The 22,160-nt window shown below is 49.3% G+C and overlaps 8 protein-coding genes across 8 annotated transcripts; 4 read left to right on the forward strand and 4 right to left on the reverse strand.

Moving 5' to 3' along the window:
• Positions 1-4,297: 4,297 nt before the first annotated feature.
• Positions 4,298-5,008, forward strand: Pmar_PMAR009953 (hypothetical protein; the record flags this gene model as incomplete). The annotated part of the gene is made up of 3 exons (XM_002777100.1): positions 4,298-4,489; positions 4,535-4,672; positions 4,751-5,008. 3 exons carry the CDS (start codon positions 4,298-4,300, stop codon positions 5,006-5,008), a joined length of 588 nt encoding a protein of 195 aa, XP_002777146.1.
• A 525-nt stretch (positions 5,009-5,533) lies between these two features.
• On the reverse strand, positions 5,534-6,102 carry Pmar_PMAR009954 (hypothetical protein; the record flags this gene model as incomplete). The annotated part of the gene is made up of 4 exons (XM_002777101.1): positions 5,534-5,565; positions 5,612-5,687; positions 5,738-5,857; positions 5,980-6,102. The coding sequence occupies 4 exons, from the start codon at positions 6,100-6,102 to the stop codon at positions 5,534-5,536; spliced, it is 351 nt and encodes a 116-aa protein (XP_002777147.1).
• A 1,261-nt stretch (positions 6,103-7,363) lies between these two features.
• Positions 7,364-7,892, reverse strand: Pmar_PMAR009955 (Bud site selection protein, putative; the record flags this gene model as incomplete). The annotated part of the gene is made up of 4 exons (XM_002777102.1): positions 7,791-7,892; positions 7,647-7,744; positions 7,521-7,600; positions 7,364-7,416 (listed from the first exon to the last, which is right to left on the reverse strand). The coding sequence occupies exons 1-4, from the start codon at positions 7,878-7,880 to the stop codon at positions 7,364-7,366; spliced, it is 321 nt and encodes a 106-aa protein (XP_002777148.1). The 5' UTR covers positions 7,881-7,892.
• A 101-nt stretch (positions 7,893-7,993) lies between these two features.
• On the reverse strand, positions 7,994-11,361 carry Pmar_PMAR009956 (translation initiation factor if-2, putative; the record flags this gene model as incomplete). Its single annotated transcript, XM_002777103.1, has 12 exons — positions 11,164-11,361; positions 10,996-11,119; positions 10,801-10,945; positions 10,515-10,758; positions 10,345-10,462; positions 10,098-10,241; positions 9,930-10,045; positions 9,684-9,880; positions 9,174-9,468; positions 8,967-9,102; positions 8,426-8,922; positions 7,994-8,380 (listed from the first exon to the last, which is right to left on the reverse strand). Exons 1-12 carry the CDS (start codon positions 11,281-11,283, stop codon positions 7,994-7,996), a joined length of 2,523 nt encoding a protein of 840 aa, XP_002777149.1. The 5' UTR covers positions 11,284-11,361.
• A 1,682-nt stretch (positions 11,362-13,043) lies between these two features.
• On the forward strand, positions 13,044-14,268 carry Pmar_PMAR009957 (conserved hypothetical protein). The gene is made up of 3 exons (XM_002777104.1): positions 13,044-13,220; positions 13,541-13,662; positions 13,712-14,268. Exons 1-3 carry the CDS (start codon positions 13,046-13,048, stop codon positions 14,240-14,242), a joined length of 828 nt encoding a protein of 275 aa, XP_002777150.1. The 5' UTR covers positions 13,044-13,045; the 3' UTR covers positions 14,243-14,268.
• Positions 14,269-14,743: 475 nt separating this feature from the next.
• Positions 14,744-16,565, forward strand: Pmar_PMAR009958 (peptidylprolyl isomerase, putative; the record flags this gene model as incomplete). Its single annotated transcript, XM_002777105.1, has 8 exons — positions 14,744-14,905; positions 14,950-15,043; positions 15,092-15,174; positions 15,445-15,510; positions 15,552-15,669; positions 15,721-15,830; positions 15,875-15,975; positions 16,019-16,565. The coding sequence occupies 7 exons, from the start codon at positions 14,744-14,746 to the stop codon at positions 15,899-15,901; spliced, it is 660 nt and encodes a 219-aa protein (XP_002777151.1). The 3' UTR covers positions 15,902-15,975; positions 16,019-16,565.
• Pmar_PMAR009959 (hypothetical protein) lies at positions 16,093-16,581 on the reverse strand (the record flags this gene model as incomplete). The annotated part of the gene is made up of 4 exons (XM_002777106.1): positions 16,093-16,141; positions 16,191-16,266; positions 16,325-16,369; positions 16,497-16,581. The coding sequence occupies 4 exons, from the start codon at positions 16,579-16,581 to the stop codon at positions 16,093-16,095; spliced, it is 255 nt and encodes an 84-aa protein (XP_002777152.1).
• Positions 16,582-16,718: 137 nt separating this feature from the next.
• On the forward strand, positions 16,719-18,724 carry Pmar_PMAR009960 (serine/threonine-protein kinase 9/CDKl5, putative; the record flags this gene model as incomplete). Its single annotated transcript, XM_002777107.1, has 11 exons — positions 16,719-16,797; positions 16,846-16,981; positions 17,254-17,344; positions 17,395-17,570; positions 17,638-17,715; positions 17,763-17,877; positions 17,925-17,977; positions 18,011-18,179; positions 18,276-18,342; positions 18,457-18,527; positions 18,677-18,724. The coding sequence occupies 11 exons, from the start codon at positions 16,719-16,721 to the stop codon at positions 18,722-18,724; spliced, it is 1,083 nt and encodes a 360-aa protein (XP_002777153.1).
• Between the last annotated feature and the right edge of the window lie 3,436 nt (positions 18,725-22,160).

The raw sequence follows: 22,160 nt of genomic DNA on the forward strand, positions 1-22,160 counted from the left end.
GAATCTACATTTCTCGCCGTACTTGCAACGACCGGTCTTCACGAAGAATTGGCATGTTGTGGTTGATGTCGAAGTAGAGGAGTCACGCTTTGATTTATGATGGATGTTGTTTTGTGAGCTTGAGCTAGGTGCGGTTGGTTTGCCCAATAGTTGGTCCAATGTAAGAGGATGATGTGTAAGTCTCCATGTTTGTAAGATGTTATCGAACGCTCGGATATCATCGGAAAGTTTAAGAGATGGAAAGAGAGTGGATCGCAAAGAGAGATCTCTTGCAAAAGCTGGGAACTTATGGAGAGATGCTAGTAGTCGATCGCGACGTAGTTTCCAGCTTAATGCTCCCGGTTGATTCTTGACCAACTCAGAGAAGAGGCGCCGCTCCGTGGCACAGAACGATGACCAGCAGTCGAACTTGTAGACGTCTAAATTCACCCAGTGGGAGACATATGTAGAGCTGTCTGCTGGGATGAACTCGGACTCGAGATAGCTGAGTATCAGGCTGAAAACATCGGCACAATCTTGCAACCAGTGCTCAAGGCTGAGCTTCATACCGGCCTTCTTGGCATCTGTACAATCCGTGAGAGATATATCTATGGTAGTCCAAGCCGTCAACCGAGATATGTTGGCTAGGCAAATCTCAAAAACATGCTGTGCTTGTGCTTTGGGGAGAACGGCGACCAGTATGGCAATTCTAAGAGGGAAGGACAGCTTCGCCAATGACATGCGATGGAGTATGCGCGTCAATAATGGCTCTGACCACTGCTCTTTAGCAAACCCCCACTCCTTGAGCCAGGTCTTGACGTCTAGTGTCAAGGCTTTCCCCTTGGGCGACATTAGGGTAAGTCCAGTCACATTACCATATAAGCCGAAAGTTCCAACGCCCAGAATAGTGAGACTTGCTGTTGTTGGTTGCCGTAGCTTCCTGAGTTCAGCCTCAGACAGCGCATTTTTGCTCTGTTCAACATCACGGTCGTTGTTGATGGCCGTGACCACATTGTTCAAAAACCGATAGGATGATGCACCATTTGGTGGCCAATCCTTGGCCGATTCACGTTCTTGGTCGGAATCCAACTCTGACTCGATTTTACCGCTCATAATTCAACAGGATTGTGTTTAAGGGCAAGGTAGAGCAAACTTGATGTGTGTTCATTGCCATTAAGATAAGGGATTAGTAAGTGAGTGTAAGAGTGCAAGAGTGTTGGCTACTCGTTTGGGCGGCGCAAACAAACCGTGTCACTAAACTTTGTGTCCTAAATCACTAAATTAGACGCGCGCGCCCCTGTAATCGATTTATGCGCGCCTAAGGTTAAGGAAAAGAACATCCTTCACACCGTTTCCAGGTGGATGGATAGACAAACATATAACTCGACTAACCGCTATTATTATATGCGGTGCAGGCCTTTCCCGCATGAGGTATGATGTTGCTATTACTACCCGCTACCGCTGGATTCCCCTCCGTCAACGTACGTGATATCTTTTGACGAGAAGAGAGAGAGATACGCCTACGTCGGAGAGACTGCTCAAACCTTCCTCCACGCGAACGGTATCAACGCAAACTGGCTGAACAGTTGTTCGATTAAGTGGGTGAAAAATCTCGCGTGTCAAGACTTGAGACGGAGGTTATATCAACTGCTATTACTTGCCAGGTTCCACAAAGATCCGACAGGGTTAACGACACGTCAGAGAAAAAGTCTTCGAGAGGTCTGGCATCGGTACTCAGTCTTCATTTTACCTACCGTGCTTCTTCCGCCGGAGAAATGCATTGTCGTGGATGCCAAGAAACTTTGATCATCTAATAATCAGGGGCTTAGGACCGATTACTTCTCTGTCAACCCGCAAACCAACAACTCAACTCGTAATGCGTCGATGAATTCACTTTCCACTCAATAATTCAGGTCAAAAGTTTCGCTGACAAGTCCCCAAGTTGAGCAATCAAGTGCAAGTACATCAAACATTCCACCACTCCTGTGGTCGACCGAAGCTCGAGAAGCCCATCAGCATCATTAATAAGTGATCTTCGATGAGTCATACTGTTCGAAGTATAGTGATCTGCATGGTGAATGATATAGTGTTGGGTTTTGCAGCTCAAGAAAAACTTGGAAGGTAAATCAAAATGTAGCTCACAAAACGAGTGTCGAGTTTGTCCAATGAGACATGGACTTGAGATAGATCCGCCTGGCCCGCTGAACCCTCTTCGTTGGCTTACTTCCCTTCGGGTTTTTGGTTCATCTGTTTCTCTTCGGGTTTCTGGCTCATCTGTTCCCCTTCGGTTTTTGGTTCACTTGTTTCCCTTCGGTCTCTAACTCCGTTGAAACGAAGTCGCGCTATATATGGACTTATAAGGGCGCGCGCTGAAATTTAGTGATTTAGGACACAAAGTTTAGTGACAGTGTTTGGACACGCCCGTTTGGGCGAGTACACAACTACCAGCCTTAACTGGTGATCGGCCAGAGGGATCCATTCACGGTGAATGATTTACCGGACTTCTTTGCAAATGCACCTGTACCTTCCACGAAGTACCTGCCCTTCCTGAGGGTCTCGTCAATTCAACGACCCCAGCTGCTAGTACCCCCTAAGGGGGTCCCCTTTCCACTCCTGTGACAGGAGTCCTATCGTAGTGGAGAATGACACAGTGGATATCGATCAGTACCCTTCCTCTCGTGCCGCATTCCCATTGTCTGACGGCGGAGTTCCCGGGCTTTCGGAGAAAAGGATGGCAAAAGATGATGAAGATCGCTGGTGCCACCAGCGAGCCTGGTGATACTTATATCACGACCACTGGTCGTCGACCAGCGAATGCGCGTGGCGGTATCTACCCAGGCCTAAGCCCAGCTCTCTACTTGTCTCTCGTATGCTCGCTCTCACAAGCCTTTTCATCTTCAACTCTAATCCTCTTACACTTACTTGTATGCTCTGGGTCCAGAGAGAAAGGAGTTCTCTACAGGAAAAGCTATGTCCGAGATGCGAGGTCCTCGCAGCGAGGAATCTCTGATGGAGCAGAAAGAAATTGTCTGACGGCGACCACAGTGTTTAGTGGTGTCCGAAACTGGATGGGTAGCGAGAAACTCCAGGTTTCGGTCCAAGGAGACTCAGAATGGCGAAGCGAGATATAGCAGGTGTTAGCAAGTAGGCTCCTGCATAAGTCCGCTGTCAACGGAAATGCCATAGTCTTATGATTCACTTCGATCTTGAGTGCTTAATAAACAATCAACATCGAAGCGAATAATAGTGAATCAATAAACACTGTTTATTGAGCAGCTATGTTTAACTCTCCTCTTTTCTCTCTTCCTTTTTCCTCCTTTTTCCTTTTCCTTCCTTTCTCCTTTTTTTTCTTTTTTCTTTTCCCCCCTCCCTGGGACAGTCTTTTCCCCCAGCCCTCGGGCGTGGCGGACGAAAGTACATGCCTCAATTCCATCGAGTCCTCTCATCTGGGTACGGTCGAAGTGTGTGCTATGCTGGCAATGGACTTCCACCGAGTGCGGCCGGCTACTGGTGATACTGATGAGGTCTTACGTTTATACGACTCTAGGAAGCGGCAGCCTGCCAAGGGTCGTCAATGATAAGCAGGAAGTCTCTCTAGGAAGAAAGATTCACCAAATATTGTCCGTTGTTGGCCATCCTGCCGGGGAGGGCTCCCTCCAATCTCCAAACAACAATAAGTCGTTATTGTCTAGTCTGTGAGTCATCTCATCGTCGTCGGCAAGGCCAACAGCTCTCTGGTGATCCTCATAATTACTGCCAATGGGCGGTTTGGTAGAGTGAGGTGGACCCATCGGCCCAAGGGGAGGCTCATGATGAATCCAACTCCGCCCATGGCAGTCGATGGTAGCCCAGGATGAAGAGAACCTAGACCTTGTGGGCACAGTGTGTTACGATAGTCGATTCATCCTTGGGCAGCTGGTTGGGGTCGCTACACTCGATAGTGGTTATGGTATCGCCTCGGCATCCACGATCGATCCCACTGCTAAGATCAATAAGGAGACCCCGGAGGTCATCGTTGTAAACCTCGGAAAGACCACACAAGGATCATGCCCCAGCATGCGGGTAAGCCCCAGAGGGAGGCTTAGAAACGCGTCAAGTTCACGTGGCGACTCACCAGCGAATCGAGTTTACTACTGCCACCTCTTCCTCCTGATGTTTGGTTCATGGAGCAACATCGGGTGGATGGGTGTTCGATGATTGGCTGGGGTAGGTTCATTTTACCATGGGTCTACTTACCTTAGGTGGTGCAGTCGTAGTACGACCATATGAGGATCTATGCCCCTTCCACTCCTCAGTAGCAGCCTTTGTATCCATCCCTATGCTGATTCGTCCGATCTACATGATGTCCATTCTGATGGCGCCTTTGGTGCTCCACGGCTTGACCAGCTATAAGCGAGGCCTCTCACTGGACCAACTCGAGTATCGCCTGGCCAAGCCATCGGATGTCCCTCTATGTGATAGGGTTCAACCCAAGGCTGGACTATACGTAGCTGTTGAGCCGAGAGGGAACGTAGGCGTTGACGGTTGGGCTTCCCCTTAGTGGCCTCTCCCTCAGAGCGTCGTCGCATCTGTTGAATTCGGCCTTGTCGACGTGCCCGAGCGGAATTGGGTGTATTTGCCTTATTTCTGTGTCAAGGAGGACTGGAAGGGCTCGGCGGTCGGTGGTCGTTTGCTCAAGAGACTATTGGTTTACGTAAGCGGATACTGACTGGTCTATGTCGCTGATACCACTCCTCCACTTCATCATAGATGGTGTCAAATCTGCATACAGGTTCACAGTGTAGGGCCACAAGTGGAATCAGTGTCCATAACGATGGGCACTACTAACGACGGGGAGTTAGCGGCGGCTGAGGAGGCGGGCTTCGACTCACAATGTGAGTACAGCGACTTCAAGAGGAGCATCATCCATTCTTGCCTTCCGCAGTTCTGGATGATTATCCCGGATGGGCCGCGCAAACTTATTGGTATCCCTCCGATACAGTGGTCGCCACGGTTGGCCGGACCAGTAGTGGTGGATCCTTACCACTAATACCAATGCCAGACTTTCAAGATTGACGAACGAACTCCATCCACACATGAGATGTATGTTTATCATGTTTGCTGTTCACCTACTTGTCCGCTCCTTCCTATCACGTGTTATATTACTCAATGAGTCCTGGATGATGCGACCTTATGTGCTTGGGGCCCTGATCTGCAAATTCGTGGAATTACCTTTCCACCTTCTCTACCGTGGACCATCCTCTAGTCCGTATGTCCGAACGGGGAAGGATTGTCCCAGCATTTTACACCCAACGCAACAATTCGACAATACTGAACGAGCACAGCAAGTTGTTGATAAATAGCATGAGTGACCATCATGCAAGGCGAGCTTCCTCAGAAATCTTCACTGTCCTCCACCTCGACCCGATCGATCGGACATGTCCGACCGAACTTGCCCAGCCATTCCTTCGCACATTCCGCGTGGAAGATGTGGCCGCATCTGGGCAACTGTATGATTTCGGACGCTGTGGACGAGGATGAGGAGGAGGATCCATTTTGAGGCCGCGGGTCTACATCAACTGCTTCCAAGAGTGGGCAGAGGCATACCTGAATGGGAACGAGCCCAATGTCGGACACAACGGGCCTACCCCACACTTCTCAGGAGGACCAGAGGCAGTGACCAGGGCCATGACCTCGGCTCTCGATAGGACTCTCAAATTGGTGATGAACTGTAAAGAGTGGACGTTACGGTAGCGGCAAAGCTTGGTGGGCTGCTGACTTCTGCTTTAGCCGTCTTTGGTGGCACCCGATCGTCCAATTTCAACAACGTATCATAATCGTCCGTAGTGATGTCCCTCGAGAGGATGTCCATGAGCTCACGAGTCGTCAACCCACATTCCTAAAAGGCCAATCGATGCCAGTCGGACCAGGGCGGGAGACACGACAAACGATACGTTTTTTAGGGTAATTAGAAATGAGTTTTTCGCTCGTTTTTCCTATCTATGACAGTCAGGAGCATACCAGTTCAGCATCTTGGACTTCCTCATCAGTGAGCATATCCTCGTCGTCGTCACCATCCAGCCAGCCCTCGTCCCCATATCCATACAGTATATCCTCTATATATGCTTCTTCTGCCCGTAACATTGAGGGACGATGATTAGCACGCGGCGCCATGGAACTGTCCAAACTTCCTTGACAATTATAAGGCGACTTCGAGGAGTTGTATCTGTCCCATGCTCCACATGATGAACCAGCGTGTGGCTCGGCTCACATTCGGCTCCTTTGAACTCTAGAACTGGGCTCATGCAGGGCCTTGGATCGGCCAGTAACGGCCAATACAGCTCTAGGACTGTCAGTGGTGACACTGCGGTGGTGACACCATCGCAACAGACCCCTGCCCAGCCGAGCCGGTCTGCGATACCTCTTCCTTGAAGGCACTTGTTTAGCTGCTTCTTGCAGAATGGCAAACAGCGGAGGAAAGGACACCGGTTGAAGCCTTATTTCGGCGGCAGCGGCGGCGGGTACCTGCTGGACCCCTTGACCACAGCGGACTGCCTGGCCGGCTCGAAGACCACGAGTGCCGAGCATGCGGTAAAGGGACTAAGCTGTGGGCCATTCATCCATTTGCAACATCACTCGAGTTGGTATTGGAAATGTCATGGGGATCAGGTAGAGGTGAGAAAACTGTGGCCATCCCTCGAGGAGCATGCCTATACATCAAATAGATGGTCTCTTTATGCCAGTTGCGAATGGGCATCCCATATTGGTGGGAGTGGTGTATCATCCTGATAATGTCCGATGCAGTCCGGTCCCCATAGTGGACCTGGGTACTGACGACTTCTTCAACTAAGAAGACGTGGCCACGATCGTTCCTATCCTTTGAGCCTTGTTGGTCCTTACGGTTCTCACTTACAGTTCCGTACGGCCCGACTGATCGAAAGTCCAGGACCAAACATATGATCTGCTTCCACCTGTGCTTCCATCAGCCCACACACCTATCTCGTGAGCCTCCCAAGGGCCGTCCCGACCACCAACACCAGGGGCCTCCTTATCGAGCCCACCAGACCCAACGTTAGGCAGTAACACAGCCTTCCCTCGAGAGCTCAGACATCTCGTCGGTCCGATGGTCCTAGACTGAACATTATACGGTACCGCTTTCTGATAAGGAGAGGTCTCGACCAGTCCCACTGTAACCCCTTTTACTGTATCTACAACGAGCCTTGACAGACCTTCTGACAGGATGCGGAAAAGTTGGGCCAGCCTCGAGCGGTCTCGGTCAAGACTCGAAAGCCCTGCAAATCCTCATTGAATTCATCCGAATAACCGCTGAGTATTCCCCCCCAAATTTGACCAACCCAAAGCCAACCTCAATAGAGAGAGAAGAAACGTTGAGATATTATACAAATCAGACACGGCCATAGCCCACTGCAGCTTCAGCAGCTTCCTGAGTATGCGGCTCTAAAAAACAGTAGTAGTAATTCTAAGTAGCCTAGTAGTGGTGGTGGTAGTAGTATTAGTAGTAGTAGTAATAGGAGTAAGCCGAATTCCGTCCCCGACATTACCATCAAGGGCCTGTTTGAGCCTCCGGCGGTGCTTGACCGTCTTGAAGTGGGCCACGAGTGCAATATCATTGATGAAGTACCTAAGGCAAGTGGGCTCAGGCCTTGGCACTCCATGAGGATCGTCACTTGGCACACGAGACGCAGTAATGCTGTCCTCGGCCTGGCAGGTCCTCATCGACTGGCATGCTGGTGAACTTCTCCGGGGCCTTCAAGTCATCGTGAATCTGATAGAAAAAGCGTAAAATTGGCCGAACTCGAACATACCCCAACCTGATCAATGTCCCTGGTATGCCTCTTAGCCTTTACTATACCTCCCCTTGTGTTATTCGCGTTCTTCTTACGACGTTTTTGGATGCCCATTTCTCCTCAGCAACTACGAATAATCACCTTCTTCCAACGAAAACAAACACGGCTTAGACCTTCGAAACGGCCAGGAGAAGCATCAATGACGTTTTACAGGATGCCAGATTTTTCTATTGGATACCAAAAATCGGCTTCATCCTCATTATTAGCTGCCAATCTTCTTTCCGCATATCCTCCCTAAAGTTCTCCTTCAAGCAGTCGATGGTCCTGCGATTGATGCGAGACATGAGGGCATTGGTAGAGTCGAAGTGGCGACCATAAGTGACATGGGCCTGGGCCGACGTCGGTTGAATCTTTATGGCCACACTGTCGCCCTTGATGGCCTTTTCAACGGGTCGATGGTCCTTTTCAATGCTAGCGACTCGACCAATCTCCAAGAACTCCTTATCGGGCACGCACAGAGGTGTGTTCAGCCGTAGAGTGCCCTCAGAGATGTCCACACCAACCACGATGGGGTCCTTCTTGTTGAAGACATACTGTGGTATGATATTGAGGACCTGAGAAATGAATACGATGTGACGGAAAGATGGTATGGATCCTACCACTGGGAAAACCGCATCTTCCTGAACTTGCTGACGTTTCTCCTCCTTTATTTGGTTCATATAGGCAGTGAATTGGTCGAAAAGATGGTAAATGATCTCAGCAGTCATTATCTTAACACCCAGCTTCTCCGCCTCATCCCTGGCCTCTGGTGACACCTTCACATCGAAGGCTAGTATCACCGCATACTCCTTCTTCTTCTCAAGCATGATTGACGCCTTTCGGACGTCCATAAGGTGGACCTCACCGATGCCTACTTGATTCACAGGAATAGAACTAGTCTTGAGGAAATCCAAAAGAGCCTCAAGAGAACCCAAAGTAGAGGCCTTCACATACACGCCCTCAGGAGCCTTCTTGAACTCATTCACTACAGCCTTGTAGTCCGCCATAGCCCTCCTCTTAACCTCCTCAGCATCATCACCAGGCCGCATCACAATCAGCTGTGTGCCAGCAACAGCCTCCTCGAGACCAGGAGCGCATATCTTTACACCCATCGAACCTGAGAATAACTCGCTAAGGTGCAGTCGTCTCAACACAGCTTACCATTGATGACTTTATGATGAACATATTCGGATTTCACTCGAATCTCCTTAGCTGGTGGAGGCGTGAGTAGAGCCCTTATCGTAGTAATGACAGGCCCAGCAAGAGTGCACACACAGATCTGATCCGTATCCTTAATCTGTCCATTGACCAGAATGACGTCAATAGTAGTACCCAAACCCTCGATGTTCTTCACCTCCAGCACAGTACACTGGAATAGCTCGGTTGCTTAGTAATTTTCTTGGCCATCAAAGTTTGCGTAAGTTTAACAATAAGGTAGAGGAGATCCGGAACACCTTCACCAGTGACTGCCGAGGTCGGGACAATACTAACGTCTCGACGGATATCGTGGTTCTCCCAATACACCGCTGTGTTGAGGCCTCGCTCGGATAGCTGCAGTTGTATACGTTTAAGACGATCATCGAACTCATGTTTGACATAGTCCTTCTGAGCCTTCAGACTGTCTCGAGAGGGCCGATTCGCCGACGATCTCCACTGGTATAACCTGATACCATTGCTATTACTGTACAACGCTTCTTGTTGCCTTCTTTTTCGCAAACACCATCAAAAAAGGGTTCACCGTTAGGCCATAGCTGCCGAAAATCAGGCTCAAACGATATAAACATATTCATATATGAAATCTACTATTACTATTATGAATGATTTCACGGAAACAAGTTCCATATAGTCTAATTTGCCCCTATGAAAAGTGTTATCTACCTATCGATCTTGTTAAGAGCGATTATGAAAGGACACTTCCTATTCCGCAACAGCTCCAGACTCTCTATAGTCTGAGGCTCCAGACCGTGCATGATATCGATGACCAAGATAGCGATATCGCATAAGGAGCTGCCGCGAACACGAAGGTTGTTGAAAGACTCATGCCCAGGTGTATCGATGATCAGCAGACCGGGAAGCTAAGGACAGAGTAGGATTAGAACAGTTCCAAGAGGAAGTCCTCACTACTTTGAGATCAACATTAGCGCCACGACTGGTCAAATTGACCTTATGGACAGCATCCTGCAAACTGGCCTCGGGGAAAAAGGTCGCGCCTATCTGCTGAGTAATGCCACCAGCTTCACCTAATGGTAAAGGCGAGCAGCATCACTCGAGCAGTAGTAGAGGAGTACTCACCCTCTTGGACGGTGGTCCGACGTATTTTATCCAGAAGTTTGGTTTTACCAGTATCAACATGTCCCATGATGCAACAGATGGGAGAACGGAACTCCGAGGCGGAGGAGTCAAAGACGGCGAGAGGATCAGCTGCTGCGAATTTGCCTGCAATCATCAACTACCGGGAATCGAACCTCGGCGATATTAAGACGATAGGCTTATCAAACAAGCACCTTATCCACTACACCATATAACCACCCCTCTCTACCTTTAACATCCACCTCCTCCTCCTGCTTCTTCTGAGGCTTGTTCTTAATATGAGCTGGATAAGCTTCGACCTTCTCATCATCAGAGTCCTCATCCAGAAGCTCCCAATCGTCCACCGACTACCCCCAAAACCCTCACAGACACCAGGACCACTTTTCCCCCCAAGCCCACCTCAGCCGATTCGCTCTTCTTGTCAGCATCAGTGACGTCCTCAGCCTTCTTTTCCCAAGCGTCCACATCCTCGTCATCAGGAGTAGAAGAGGCAACGCTCTCCTCCCCTCGACTCGGTTGTTTCTTGTGCTTATGACTTTTCTTCTTCCCATACAAATCGCTCTGTTTCTTCGGCTTGTCACCACTGCCCTCATCAGAAGCCACCGCCGCAACAGCGCCGCTCTCAATGAGCATTTGCCGGTACCTGCACTAACAATACCTTCCGCTGAGTTACCATAGCCACTACGCATCAGCCTTGGCCTTCTGTTCCTTCTCCCTCTTCGATAGCAGCTTTCCCTCAGCTCTGAGCCTCTCTCGTCGCGCCTTCTTCTCAGCAGCTTTTCGCTCTTTCTCCTCCTGTGCCTTTCGGGCCTTCTCAGCCGCGAGTCGTTCTGCACGCCATACCACTCCACCGCCACATCACATCCCCCTAGAACATTACCCTCTTCCTCGACCTTCCTCTGGGCCTCCTCCTCAAGACGTTTCCGTTCCTCCTCGGCCTCTCGGGCGGCTTCGAGCCGAGCTGCTGCCAACTTAGCCGCAGCGCTCATCTTCTTACCACCCTCCTATAGTACGATGAACCCAACCAGTACCGCATAGGAATTACTACTTTATCACTCTTCTGAGCGGCGGCTTTAGCCTTCTTTTTCTCCCTCTTTTTCCTATTAGCAAGAGTCTTGGCGTCCACATTGCTCTCCTCCAGGTTTGATACCTTCTCCTCGTCGGACATAACGATACTATGGAACAACAGATACTAGGAGACGGTCGCTGTAGTGTGCAATGCAATACGACCACGGGTATGGGTCCATATGCAGACTGGAAGAACTCGAAGAGACTTCCCGCTAATGCGAGTTGTCGATTTTACGCGTGTTAAAACGCGCCTTTTCGGAATAAATTACGCATACATAATCGTCGGTGAAATCACTTAGTATTATAACTCAAAGCACATGGGTCATCCTCTCGTATGTGATCATTTTTGAACTACACAACCCTGCACTCTGTGTGGGTGGTTTTTTTTCTGGTCGGATGCACTTGTCGATGCAATCATTTCATTATGTTTTATAACAGGTATGATCACCACTAGGAAGAATATGGAAATGTCCAATCGGAAAAATAGCGTTACAGCTTTTAGAGGCCTATTTCGCGTTTAGTAAGATCAATTTCGCCAGCGCGCTCGATAGAAAAATCAGTTTCGACGACACTCGTCATTAGTACATTCAATTTCCCCGGCATGTCTGAAGTAAGTTCAATTTCGGCGAATGGCGGAAATCGATTTCGCTGATAGTATATTCAACTTCGCAGAAGTAACGGATCCGATGTCTGATTGTTGCACGCTGCCCGTTCAGCTTATCATCATGCCAAATCCAGGACACAGCTCTGACCTTTCGAATATGTTGTTGGTGTATATCTATTTTGGAGGAGCTTAATGTCTAGAGTATTATGGTACTAACGTAGGAGGACTTTTGAAAGTGTGTCGAGTGCGTTCCTAAATGGACCTTCACTCCTCTACTCATCATCTTCCACAATCTTCCCTATTGTACAGTATCCTACGAGCTGTGCTTTAGTCTGATTATGGTTTTCAATATAGTATATGTGATGATATTCTTTTCAGCCTATCTACTCCTACTCGTGTTGTCTCTATTTTCAAGGCTTAATGTTGAGATTGATAATAGAGACCCTAGGTCCACGACTTTCGAACGCAGTGCTGCAAAATATGTTCGCTTCCCTCAGCTGAGCTCAAAAGTTACCTCACTAGTCGTCGGAGTTTATATACGAAACGCCAGAAGTTGATAAGTAACAAAATTTCCTCCCAGAGTTTTGATATTGTCATCACAAACACATGTGGTTGACTATGTGCATATTCTACCACACTGTTTGATATTCCTGGAATTTCGAAAATGTTTTTTTCTCTGCTTAGTTATACTCTTGTCCATGTTCCTCGCTATGTGTTCCCTCCAGTTGCATTAAGCTAGCTTTCATGGAAAATTCACACGCGTTGTCGGCAAGAATCTTGAATCCTCGTGAAGGAGGCTATTTCTGGTTTGGTTGATTACAGGGTTGTCAACTCCATTTTACTGCATTTAGCGAGTGCGGATTCTGACTTTGAAAAAAATGAGAGATATTTGATATGTTAGGACTAAGCGGGTTCAGCAGGGTCCATTCTGGTGACCAGCCTGCACGATTCCGATGTGGAAGTATTTTTCTGCTTCGCTCCGCTGTCTAGATCTCCGCTGAGGTTTGAATGAATCAAATACGGAGGGTTATGTCATACCACACTTCCGCTACATCATTGCCGTATATCGCATGGCACTCACCATTGACTCTACCAGACTCTTCGTTCATTCGACACTCATCTTGAGTGAGAATATATGCCAATACGACCGAGGAGTTGTCGCTTGTTATTTTCCTGCTATGAATTTTCTGTAAATTTCCGCAAAAATGTCAGCGGACCGAACCAGTACTGTCGTCCGACACAGTAGTAGTCTTTTTCCATGAGGCCCTTGAGAAGTTCTCTGGTGGTGGTGGCGTCGGTTGTCACCTCAGTAGTAGTAGAGGCGGGCAACTGCTCGATCGCAGCGGCGAGGTACGGCTTGATGGATTTTCCTGCAATATCTGTGGACCGATCGAAGTCATCGGAGCCCCTCAGCTTCTGTGCGGAATATAGTGGTAAGAAGTTAGTGACGGTCTGGATGGCCACGGGTGGACTATCATGCTGTGAGGGTAGCGGTGGATAATACCACATCTTGGACTAATCGTGGCTTGACCCTCTCACGAGGCTCCTATCATTTAACTCGTGGACGATTCGTCTACACACTGTATAGGAATTAGTGGTCTATACCACTCCTTTTTCTCATCGTGGTTTGATCCTCCTACGCGGCCGATATCATTCAGCCTGTGGATGTAAATTATCGTCTATACACTGTGTAGAAATACAGCCTAATGGTCCATACCACTCCTTTTTCTCATCGTGGCTTGGTTCCTCTCAGGCAATACGTGTTGTGGTCTACGAGATGACCTCCGAATACGATCGCGTTACGTCAATCTCGTCGGTCGAGGTATGGGTAAGGAGGACGGAGTGAGCCAGGAGTGTGCTGATATGCTGCGTAAGGTAGGTCTGTATTCTCTGACCGCGCGCGGCACGAAATTACCATGCTTAGGTCGCTTGCCTGCCCTGTGACGGTTACCTGGCTAGTCAGTCTAAACTGCCGTCGATTTGCGGGTCTTTCTGCGACTCCTGGTTCGATTCCTGCCGAGGGGATTTTTTCGCAGTTGTTGGCAGTGGCAACCAACTGGACCTATGCGACCCGAAATCAACCTTGATATGTGCCCGTCTGGACGAGATAGTAGCTGACTCTGCCGAACTGTGCGAACGGTCTGGCCTTGGGCAAATAACGGAGGAGGAGGAGGAAAGCGAATGTTTTGATGGTGTGCCCAATCCGAACCATCGGACCAGTGAGGTCGTATGGAAGTCTGAGAATCGATATGAAGAGGCTATCTACGAGTGGGTTTATAAATACTTGAAAGTCATCGTGTTAGCAGCATTGGGGCTGTTCTTGGTCGTTGCGAAGATGTACGCAAGGGGGCTGTCGTCGATACGACGAGGTGATGGGCGACGAGATAACACTAGAGATGCCCGGAAGGAGTTCCTCGACCGCTGGCAACGCCAACATGATGCTAAGACTGATTGAAACATTCGTTTGTCCATCTACTGTTTTCAAGTGGGTGGTTAATGTTGGTTGTGAATCAATTTTTGGGCGAGCGAGATTTCAAATACGTTTTTTGAAAGCGCATTTCGGGCAGAAATGTATGTCGGAATTTCATGGGTACTTTGAATTACCTCCGACTGTATATTTTTAAAGGGTCACGAATTTGTTAGTTTTTTTGACGCATTTGCCGCCCTGTGGGGTGGGGTAATTTAGTAGGGAGGTGTGATCCTCAGAAGGGTACTGTGGACCTCGCATAGCCCGACCGGCTAAAGGGATCCCCAGGGGTGGGCCCAGGAGGAGGGGGCTAGCCCCTATTAGTCTCCTCTCACAGTGGCTCTCTATGCAGTTGGCAAGAACGGAAATTTTCTCGAGTTTTCTGGAAAAAATGACATATTTTTCGCTGCGAATTTATCACTGAGGGCGCGTATGGTCCGCCTCGTGTGTGGTCGACTTGATAGGAGTTTGTTGACTGAGTTTGTGACTATGACGACTTTCTCTACTACTACTACTACGGCGTGCCGTGTTGGATCCTCGGAAGGGTCCCAAGGCGAGGGCGAGCAGAAGCGGGGAGTGTATCAGCAAGGACTGGGGACAATACCGGTTCACATGATGAGGAATAGGCTACCGCCTGGTTGGGACATTAGGGTGGGGAAGAGGAAGATTAGCGGAGCGAAGTTATTGGAAATCAGGAATCAACATCGAGACCGGGCAAGTTCTATTACTTCAACGTACACACGCAGCAAGGGCAGTGGGAGTTCCCCTCGACTGAAGTGATGCCACCGAGTAAGACTCCCAGACTGTTGTTTCAAAGGCTGTTATGGTCCCGTTCAGCGAGAAGAAAGAGCTCATATGTCTACCGCATGCCGGAACTGGAGACAGCGCATGTACTGCATATTCTTAAGAAGCATAGGGGGGTAGTAGTGGGGGGGGGGGGGCTTGGTTGGGGTCATCCAGCAAGACTTTGGAGAGAATCGTTTTACTCATCGGTCGTTATATAATCGCGTTGGCGGTATATGTTCGCTTTTTTCATAGAGATTTGCAGAAGCCGTTAAGAATTTCCCCAAAATTTTCCTCATAATTTCCATATTGTCACCAACATATGTGCATATTCTCCCTACACATAATTCAATTTTCACAGGAGTCAACTTATTTTTGGGTGTAGAATTTTTACGAATATATTTTAGTCTCGGAAACCTCGGTCGTGGAGAATCGATGGGGAAATAACACTACCAGTTGAGGAAGCTATAAAGGTAGTGTTGGTGTGAACGTTTTGGGACTACTGTCCGCTTAGGAATTAGCATTGATAAGGGAAGAAGTGGTAAGGCAAGAACCGAACGGGCTGGCGGCTATGACTAAGTGCTTCAAGGACAACGCTAGAATTGAAAGTGATTGCGGCACAGCTAAGCGAGGTGGACTGAAGTATTCGAAGTCGATGTGAAGGATAAGTTGATTTTTGGTAGGAGGCGACCTTGGCGAGATCGCTCGTGGAAGAATGCAGCCATCTTTTGAAAAAGTGGCGTTTGCGTTGCCCCCAGGGACATTGAGTCCGATTATACACACGGAATCTGGGGTAAGGCTCGGCGGGGCTTGGCATTGGTATTGTGAGCTGGTGAGGTGCACTTGATACTTCGCTTAAAGTGATGATGGGAAGTCATCTGTATTGCATGAAAAGGAAGGGAGTGTGGGAGAAGCGATTGTGGATATTATTATTCCGTGTGAGTGCATTTGCAATGTAAAATTGAAGGAGAGCTCTTTTAGATAGAAGATCTACTATGTAGAATATGACGAATCTGATACGTATTTCGAGAGGAGATGGTGTCTAATTATTCGACCTAGTTATATTCCCTCCTCCTGAGCTGGTGTACCATTCCACAGTCGAATCTGCTTTCACGGCACTAGTATTGGACAACACTGTTACTATCAGTATTACCCTATGTCTAGCCAACTGTCCTCCTTGTGCGGAAGCAGAGTGTTGTTGAGGACGGGCAACACACATACTTTTTCCCCTATATTCTACTATCACTATTATTATTATCATCGATGTATCACAAGCACCAGGCTCACTTGTAGTAGATTCTCTAGATCCTGCTATTGGCATTCGATTGGCATCTAAAATATGATACTTATCGAGGTCGATTATTGCTATTATATCTCATTTTGGTGGAAACCGACGCAGTACAGAGATGATTGCTATTGCGAGTATCTACGTCACGATGCGAGTATGAATAATTATTACTAGTACCGCTTTGCATGACCTGAGGCTTGCTACCGGTGCTCTGGTGGAAACTTGGATGAGCTGCTTCGTGATGAACTATGGGCATTTCCCGGTTGCATGGAAACCACATGATGTTGTGTTGTGAATGGTGAAGGGCGGAAGGGCGGGAGTTTTTTTCGGTGAGTCAGTAGCTGTGTTGTTGGTAATCAATCTCGGTGGTCGCGACTGTGAGCAGCGAAAAATATGAATAAATATGAAGTTGTGACGGCGGTTGGTGAGGGGGCCTATGGGGTCGTTCTGAAATGCAGAAATAAGGATACGGGTAAGCTGAGAAATTATGGTAGTGAAGACTCTTATGTTGGATTTGTAGGGGACATTGTGGCCATAAAAAAGTTCAAGGAGTCTGAAGATGATGATGTAGTGAAGAAGACGACGCTGCGTGAAGTGAGGATACTACGCATGTTGCGCCACGAGAATATCGTCCAGCTTAGAGAAGCCTTTAGACGGTAAGCACTTTGTCGGTTGGGTGGAGAATCGAAATGTTCATTCGGTTCTATGGTGTAACGGTTAGCACTCCAGACTCTGAATCTGGCGATCTGGGTTCAAATCCCGGTAGAACCTTTATTCATTCAAACGTATGCCGCCGCAGTGTGAATCCTGATCTCTTCACATCTTATGCCCTTTCATGTCTCGCATATATAATCATGACTAGGCATTGGCGTAACACTATCAGTGACCACCCCTGGTCCACCCGTAACACACGTCTTTAGTTCTTTAGGAAAAGTAAGTTGTATCTTGTTTTTGAGTTCGTCGACAAGAACTTACTGGAACTCTTAGACATCTATCCTCAAGGCCTGGAAGCTGAGACAGTGAGTTACTACTGCCATCACTCTTACAGAAGTATGCTGCCGCTCTTTAGGTCCGCTACTGTGTGTGGCAACTATCGCGCGCCATGCAATTCTGTCATCGTCATGATGTCATTCATCGGGATATAAAACCAGAGAATTTACTCATAAACATGCACGACAAATCACTGAAACTATGCGACTTTGGTTTTGCCCGTAGGCTGCCCTCGCTCACTCTACACCCTTCCGAGTTGGCCCCCCTCAGGTACCCTCCCGAATGCCACCAGCAATGCTGCTGATGCAATATGTAACGGGAGTGGGGCCAACGGGGCCCTCACGGACTACGTAGCGACGCGCTGGTACAGGGCTCCAGAACTTCTCCTGGGCAGCACTACGTGAGTCGCGATGCTATCAGGGTCGCTCTGGAGTAGTGAAGTTGCAGATACGGTAAGGAAGTGGACATTTGGTCTATCGGATGTATCATGGGAGAGATTGTTGATGGTCAACCGCTGTTCCCAGGGGAGAGCGAGATCGATCAACTCTTCGTCATCCAGCTGGTGAAGGGGTGTGCGGCGTATACGACTATAGGGGATTTGTTGTCTAGGTACTGGGCCCGCTGACCCCGAAACAGATGGAGATATTTCTGCGGAACCCGAGGTATGTGGGGCTGAAGTTTCCTGACATGTCCAGACCGGAGTCGATCGAGAAGCGGTATCTCGGCAAGTTGTCGAAGCGTGCGATGAACTTCATGAAAGCAGTGTTGGTCCTGGACGAGTCGCAACGGCTGACGGCGGAGGGCTGTGTGACACACAACTATTTCGAGGGTCTGGTGTCACCATCTGGTGTAACAGCAGAAGAGGTGGCGGCGCAAGCTACCCGAAACCGTCCTCTCCACGCGAGCCCTCGACAAGCAGCGCATACTGGCCGCCAGCCAAGTGGATCCAGTGGGCCGCAGGTGGCCCCTCAGTATCAGCAACCGACGCCTAGTCGAGGGAAATACGCCGATAATGGTCCCCAGCAAAGTGAGGGCCGACGTGGTCCACGAATAGTGCCAAAGGCTGGCCCAAAACGGAGGTCTAATGCAGCGGGCAGCGGTATTACGATGGGTGGCAGCGGGGGAGGGGACGGGGGTTTAGGAGCACATGCTTCTCGTGTTGATGACCACAGCCCCTACCAGCAGAGATACAATACCAAGCAGTCTCAACAGGTGCAGTCCTATCAGAATAGGAGTAGTAAGCCCTTGGGGGCAGTCGGGGGGGCCGGGACCAATCAGAGCAAGAGTCGTGGCTCACGAGGCCGGCAACATGGTCACAACCAAAACCATCAGCCCGATGAGGAAGCAGCGTATCGGCATAGGAAGTCAACTGGATCTCGAGGGGGTCCACCGAAAGGACCAAATTATAGGGATCACGCCCCTCCTGACCATCTACCAAGCATTGGTAGTCGTGATGGCAACCGCTTGCAGAGTCGCGGGGAGTTCACTACGTTGACGCAGTATAACAGGAGCCCTGTAGGACAGACACCCGAGGCCGATTTCATCGCGTCCAGAGGCGATAACGTTGGAGGTTTGCAGCATCTGAACACAGTGGATCCATTTGAGGTTCGTTTTGATGTCACCGCTTGAGTTCATTCGTTGTCCTTAGTTATTGGAGGACCATGCAGGGGGTAGTAGCAGGTTCTCGGGACAGGAGGACCCCTTCGGTCTACAGCCTTTGGGTCATCGCCCGATAATACCGGAGACCAGATACGCTGCATCTGGCCGCTTAGCGCGATGGGGTGACGACGGTCGGCTTGAGGGCGGCCCTCATCATCTCGGGGATGACCGGCTCGAGCACCGCACTAGTAACGCCTTCCACAGTGGGGGCTCGGCGGGGGTTCACGACTTGAGTGCTTTCATGATCGGAGGGCGGCCTGAGCGTATGATGGCGAAAGGCTCAGCAGCAGCAGCAGAAGCTGGCGGTGGTGGTCGTCGTCGTCGGTGAGTAGTATGTAAACTTACTACGTTACATGCCTTCAATTGGATCATGGTGCCGACTGATGTCTGCGATTCGGTCTCATATGGAGTGTTGAGTTCATCTAGGAGGGGGGGACTCCCACACATGTGAATGCGCGATGGAATCAGTTTGTATCCACTGGGCATGTCATCACAAGGAGGGGAGTTACGTGGCAGTCGTGACAGAGGGTCATTTCTGCATGACCTTTTCGAAGAGGTAGGCGTCCAGCGAAGGGTGAATCAATCTCCGTCTGTTCAGAACGTCGAGTCGCTGCTCTCGTGGCACATCTATAGGAGTCCGAACGAGCAAAGACGATTCGTCCACGTAGTGAAGGACCTCTATCAGAGCTACAAGGTGGGTTTAATCGTCGGGATATCACTGATGTTTGTGTTGCTATAAAAGTGATATCAACCTGCTTTCTCTCTGCTCGGGGTGGATTATGTAAGACACTTTGTCTGAGTGGTTAAGCCGGTCGTTTGTTACGCTGTTGGGTTTCGCTCGCGACGGTTCGAATCCCACAGGTGTCGTTGCACATGATATTCTGCCTTTTGCAGCCTTGTTGTTGGTGGGGCATCGCTGTTTATATTCTAGGATGAAGTCGTTGGCTCACGCCCTGCCTTGCCGAAGGAACATCAGGAACGTCGTATATTCTTGGGCCTCTCTAAGAGTGTCCCTCTCATACCGCCACCCGTCACGGTGGGTTTTGAATATCGTGTAGTGATGATCGACGGTTGGAGCCCTGCAGGCCCCCCCTTCTACGAGTATCGGACTCTTTCCTCTCCACTGTAGCGCAGCCCATAGACGTGTACCTCAATCGACGAGGGACAGCTCTACGGCGCAAGCGGAGTAAACGTAGGAATCAATGCGATTCATGTTTGGGGTAGCTGATTATTAGGTGGATCGTCGTTAACTGATGGTGGCCAGTCCGAGACCCTGTCCGAGTTCCTCTTGGGCTCAACGGCTGCACAAGAATCGGGTAAGGTGTGGTATGTCCTCCTTACCACAACTACTAACGACCTTCCCTGTCCGCTGGGTATCGTTTGATATGCTTCAGTGGGCAGCAACTCCACAAGGGCAGGGTCGAGTGGAAGTGCATTAACCAGCGTGAGCTGTATGACGAGGACCTCTCGAGTACGATGTGCAATGGAGGGCTACTGGCTGGAGTGAATCGTGTCATCAGAGTGGCTCCGACAACAGCGTGTTGATGACGACAAAGTATCATGACGACTATCGCTTCCATCGACGAGCCATGCGAGTGAACTATCGCCATTGGAAGTCCACCAAGGCTCATGAAGCTACCGGACCATTGCCGACTCAGAGGTATGTCTCGTTGAGTTTCCTGGACTAAAACATCGGAGTTTCGCCCGTGATATGAGAAACACTAGTGAAAGATATATTTCGCGACTCCTGCGTAGCGCGAATATCGCGTTTTTCACAGAGTATTACGCCACTTTACGTAAAACGGGTGAGACTATTTTCAGTTATCCTAGCGTGAGACGGTTGATCACTGGATATGACCGAGATTTCAATGGAGTATCACCTGATGGAAGTAGAAAGGAAGCATCCAGTAGGACTACACGTGCGGCTGCTCGCCCTGTTTACTGCATCTCGACAGGTGAATCTTCTTTGTGGGGAACGGTCAGTACTCTATCCAATACAAGCGTTGATCGCGGTCTTCTCCATGGTGTTTTCAAACCTCATCTACATGGCTTCATCCAGAATCATGTTCAACGACTAAGTACTTTATCATTTGCCTTTTCCTTGGCCAGTGGTTCCTCTCAGCTCATGCTGATAGAGAATGCTTCATGTCGTGCTTGCGGAGCTTGCATACACTACGCAAGGAATCCCAATATGTCACCATGTAAGGCTTCGGTGGGCCAACCCAAACGTGTGTATGTTCATGATGCAGAATTATGAAACTCGTCAGCTGAGACGATACGGCCAGCAGCCATTCAGATGACTGTTTTAGGCACAAACGAGAATTCCCTCCTCTTGTCGAGAACACTCGAATGTGGCGTCCCAAAACAGCGAGGCCTCTTATGGACCGCATAAAACTATGTCAGAGTAAAGTGACACTGAGTGGGGATCCTGCGTTGAAGGCTTTCGAGGGCCCATGCAAAGCTACTCTCGCCGAGGCAATACGAGAGGCAGCTGCTACGCGGCTTAAGGACGATGTGAGCTGACAAGAAGAAGTGTTCCAAGCCATAATGTCTCAGTGCATTCAGGGATCGACCAAAGAACAGAACCCCAAATTGATTCTGCAGAGGCTGCTTGAGCGCGCTCGCCAACGTGGGCATTACATCTGCGGATTCGGTGGTGATTGCAGCTTTCAGATGATGACGATGGTTCTTCACCCGACGTCTTTCCCATGAGCGAGATCACTCCAACCGAAGCTACTCATGTTAGTTTGGCTGACTCCCAGTATGATGATACCATTTCATGAACCACGTTGATTGCTGCATCTCAAGTTGTTCAACATTTGCCACTAATCTACTATTTGAGTTCTATAGTGAGCACTGCTTCAACGCACTCGTGTATGGACAAGAATATCCAACAATGTGAGTGTAGGTTAATCGGTCGGACTCGTCTCGTGCTCACGACGTCCGTTGACGCTTGTGGCTACCAGCAATGTTTGTTTCGGTGTCTCAAAAGCTCATCGCAATGATGTCAACGGAACGCATCCTATTTACTCCGGGTGATATGGTAAACAGGAGAGCAGACCCTGAATACAGGTTCCGGTGGAAAAAATAAATTTGAACTCCCACTTCGGGCCGACCGAGTCGAGGCCGACCTCCACAGGTTTGCCCACGAGCTGTCTCAGGCGAGTGATTCATCTCGAAAGAGGG

Source organism: Perkinsus marinus (assembly GCF_000006405.1).
Source record: "Perkinsus marinus ATCC 50983 genomic scaffold scf_1104296952298, whole genome shotgun sequence".
In the NCBI taxonomy this organism is placed as follows: Eukaryota; Perkinsozoa; order Perkinsida; family Perkinsidae; genus Perkinsus; species Perkinsus marinus.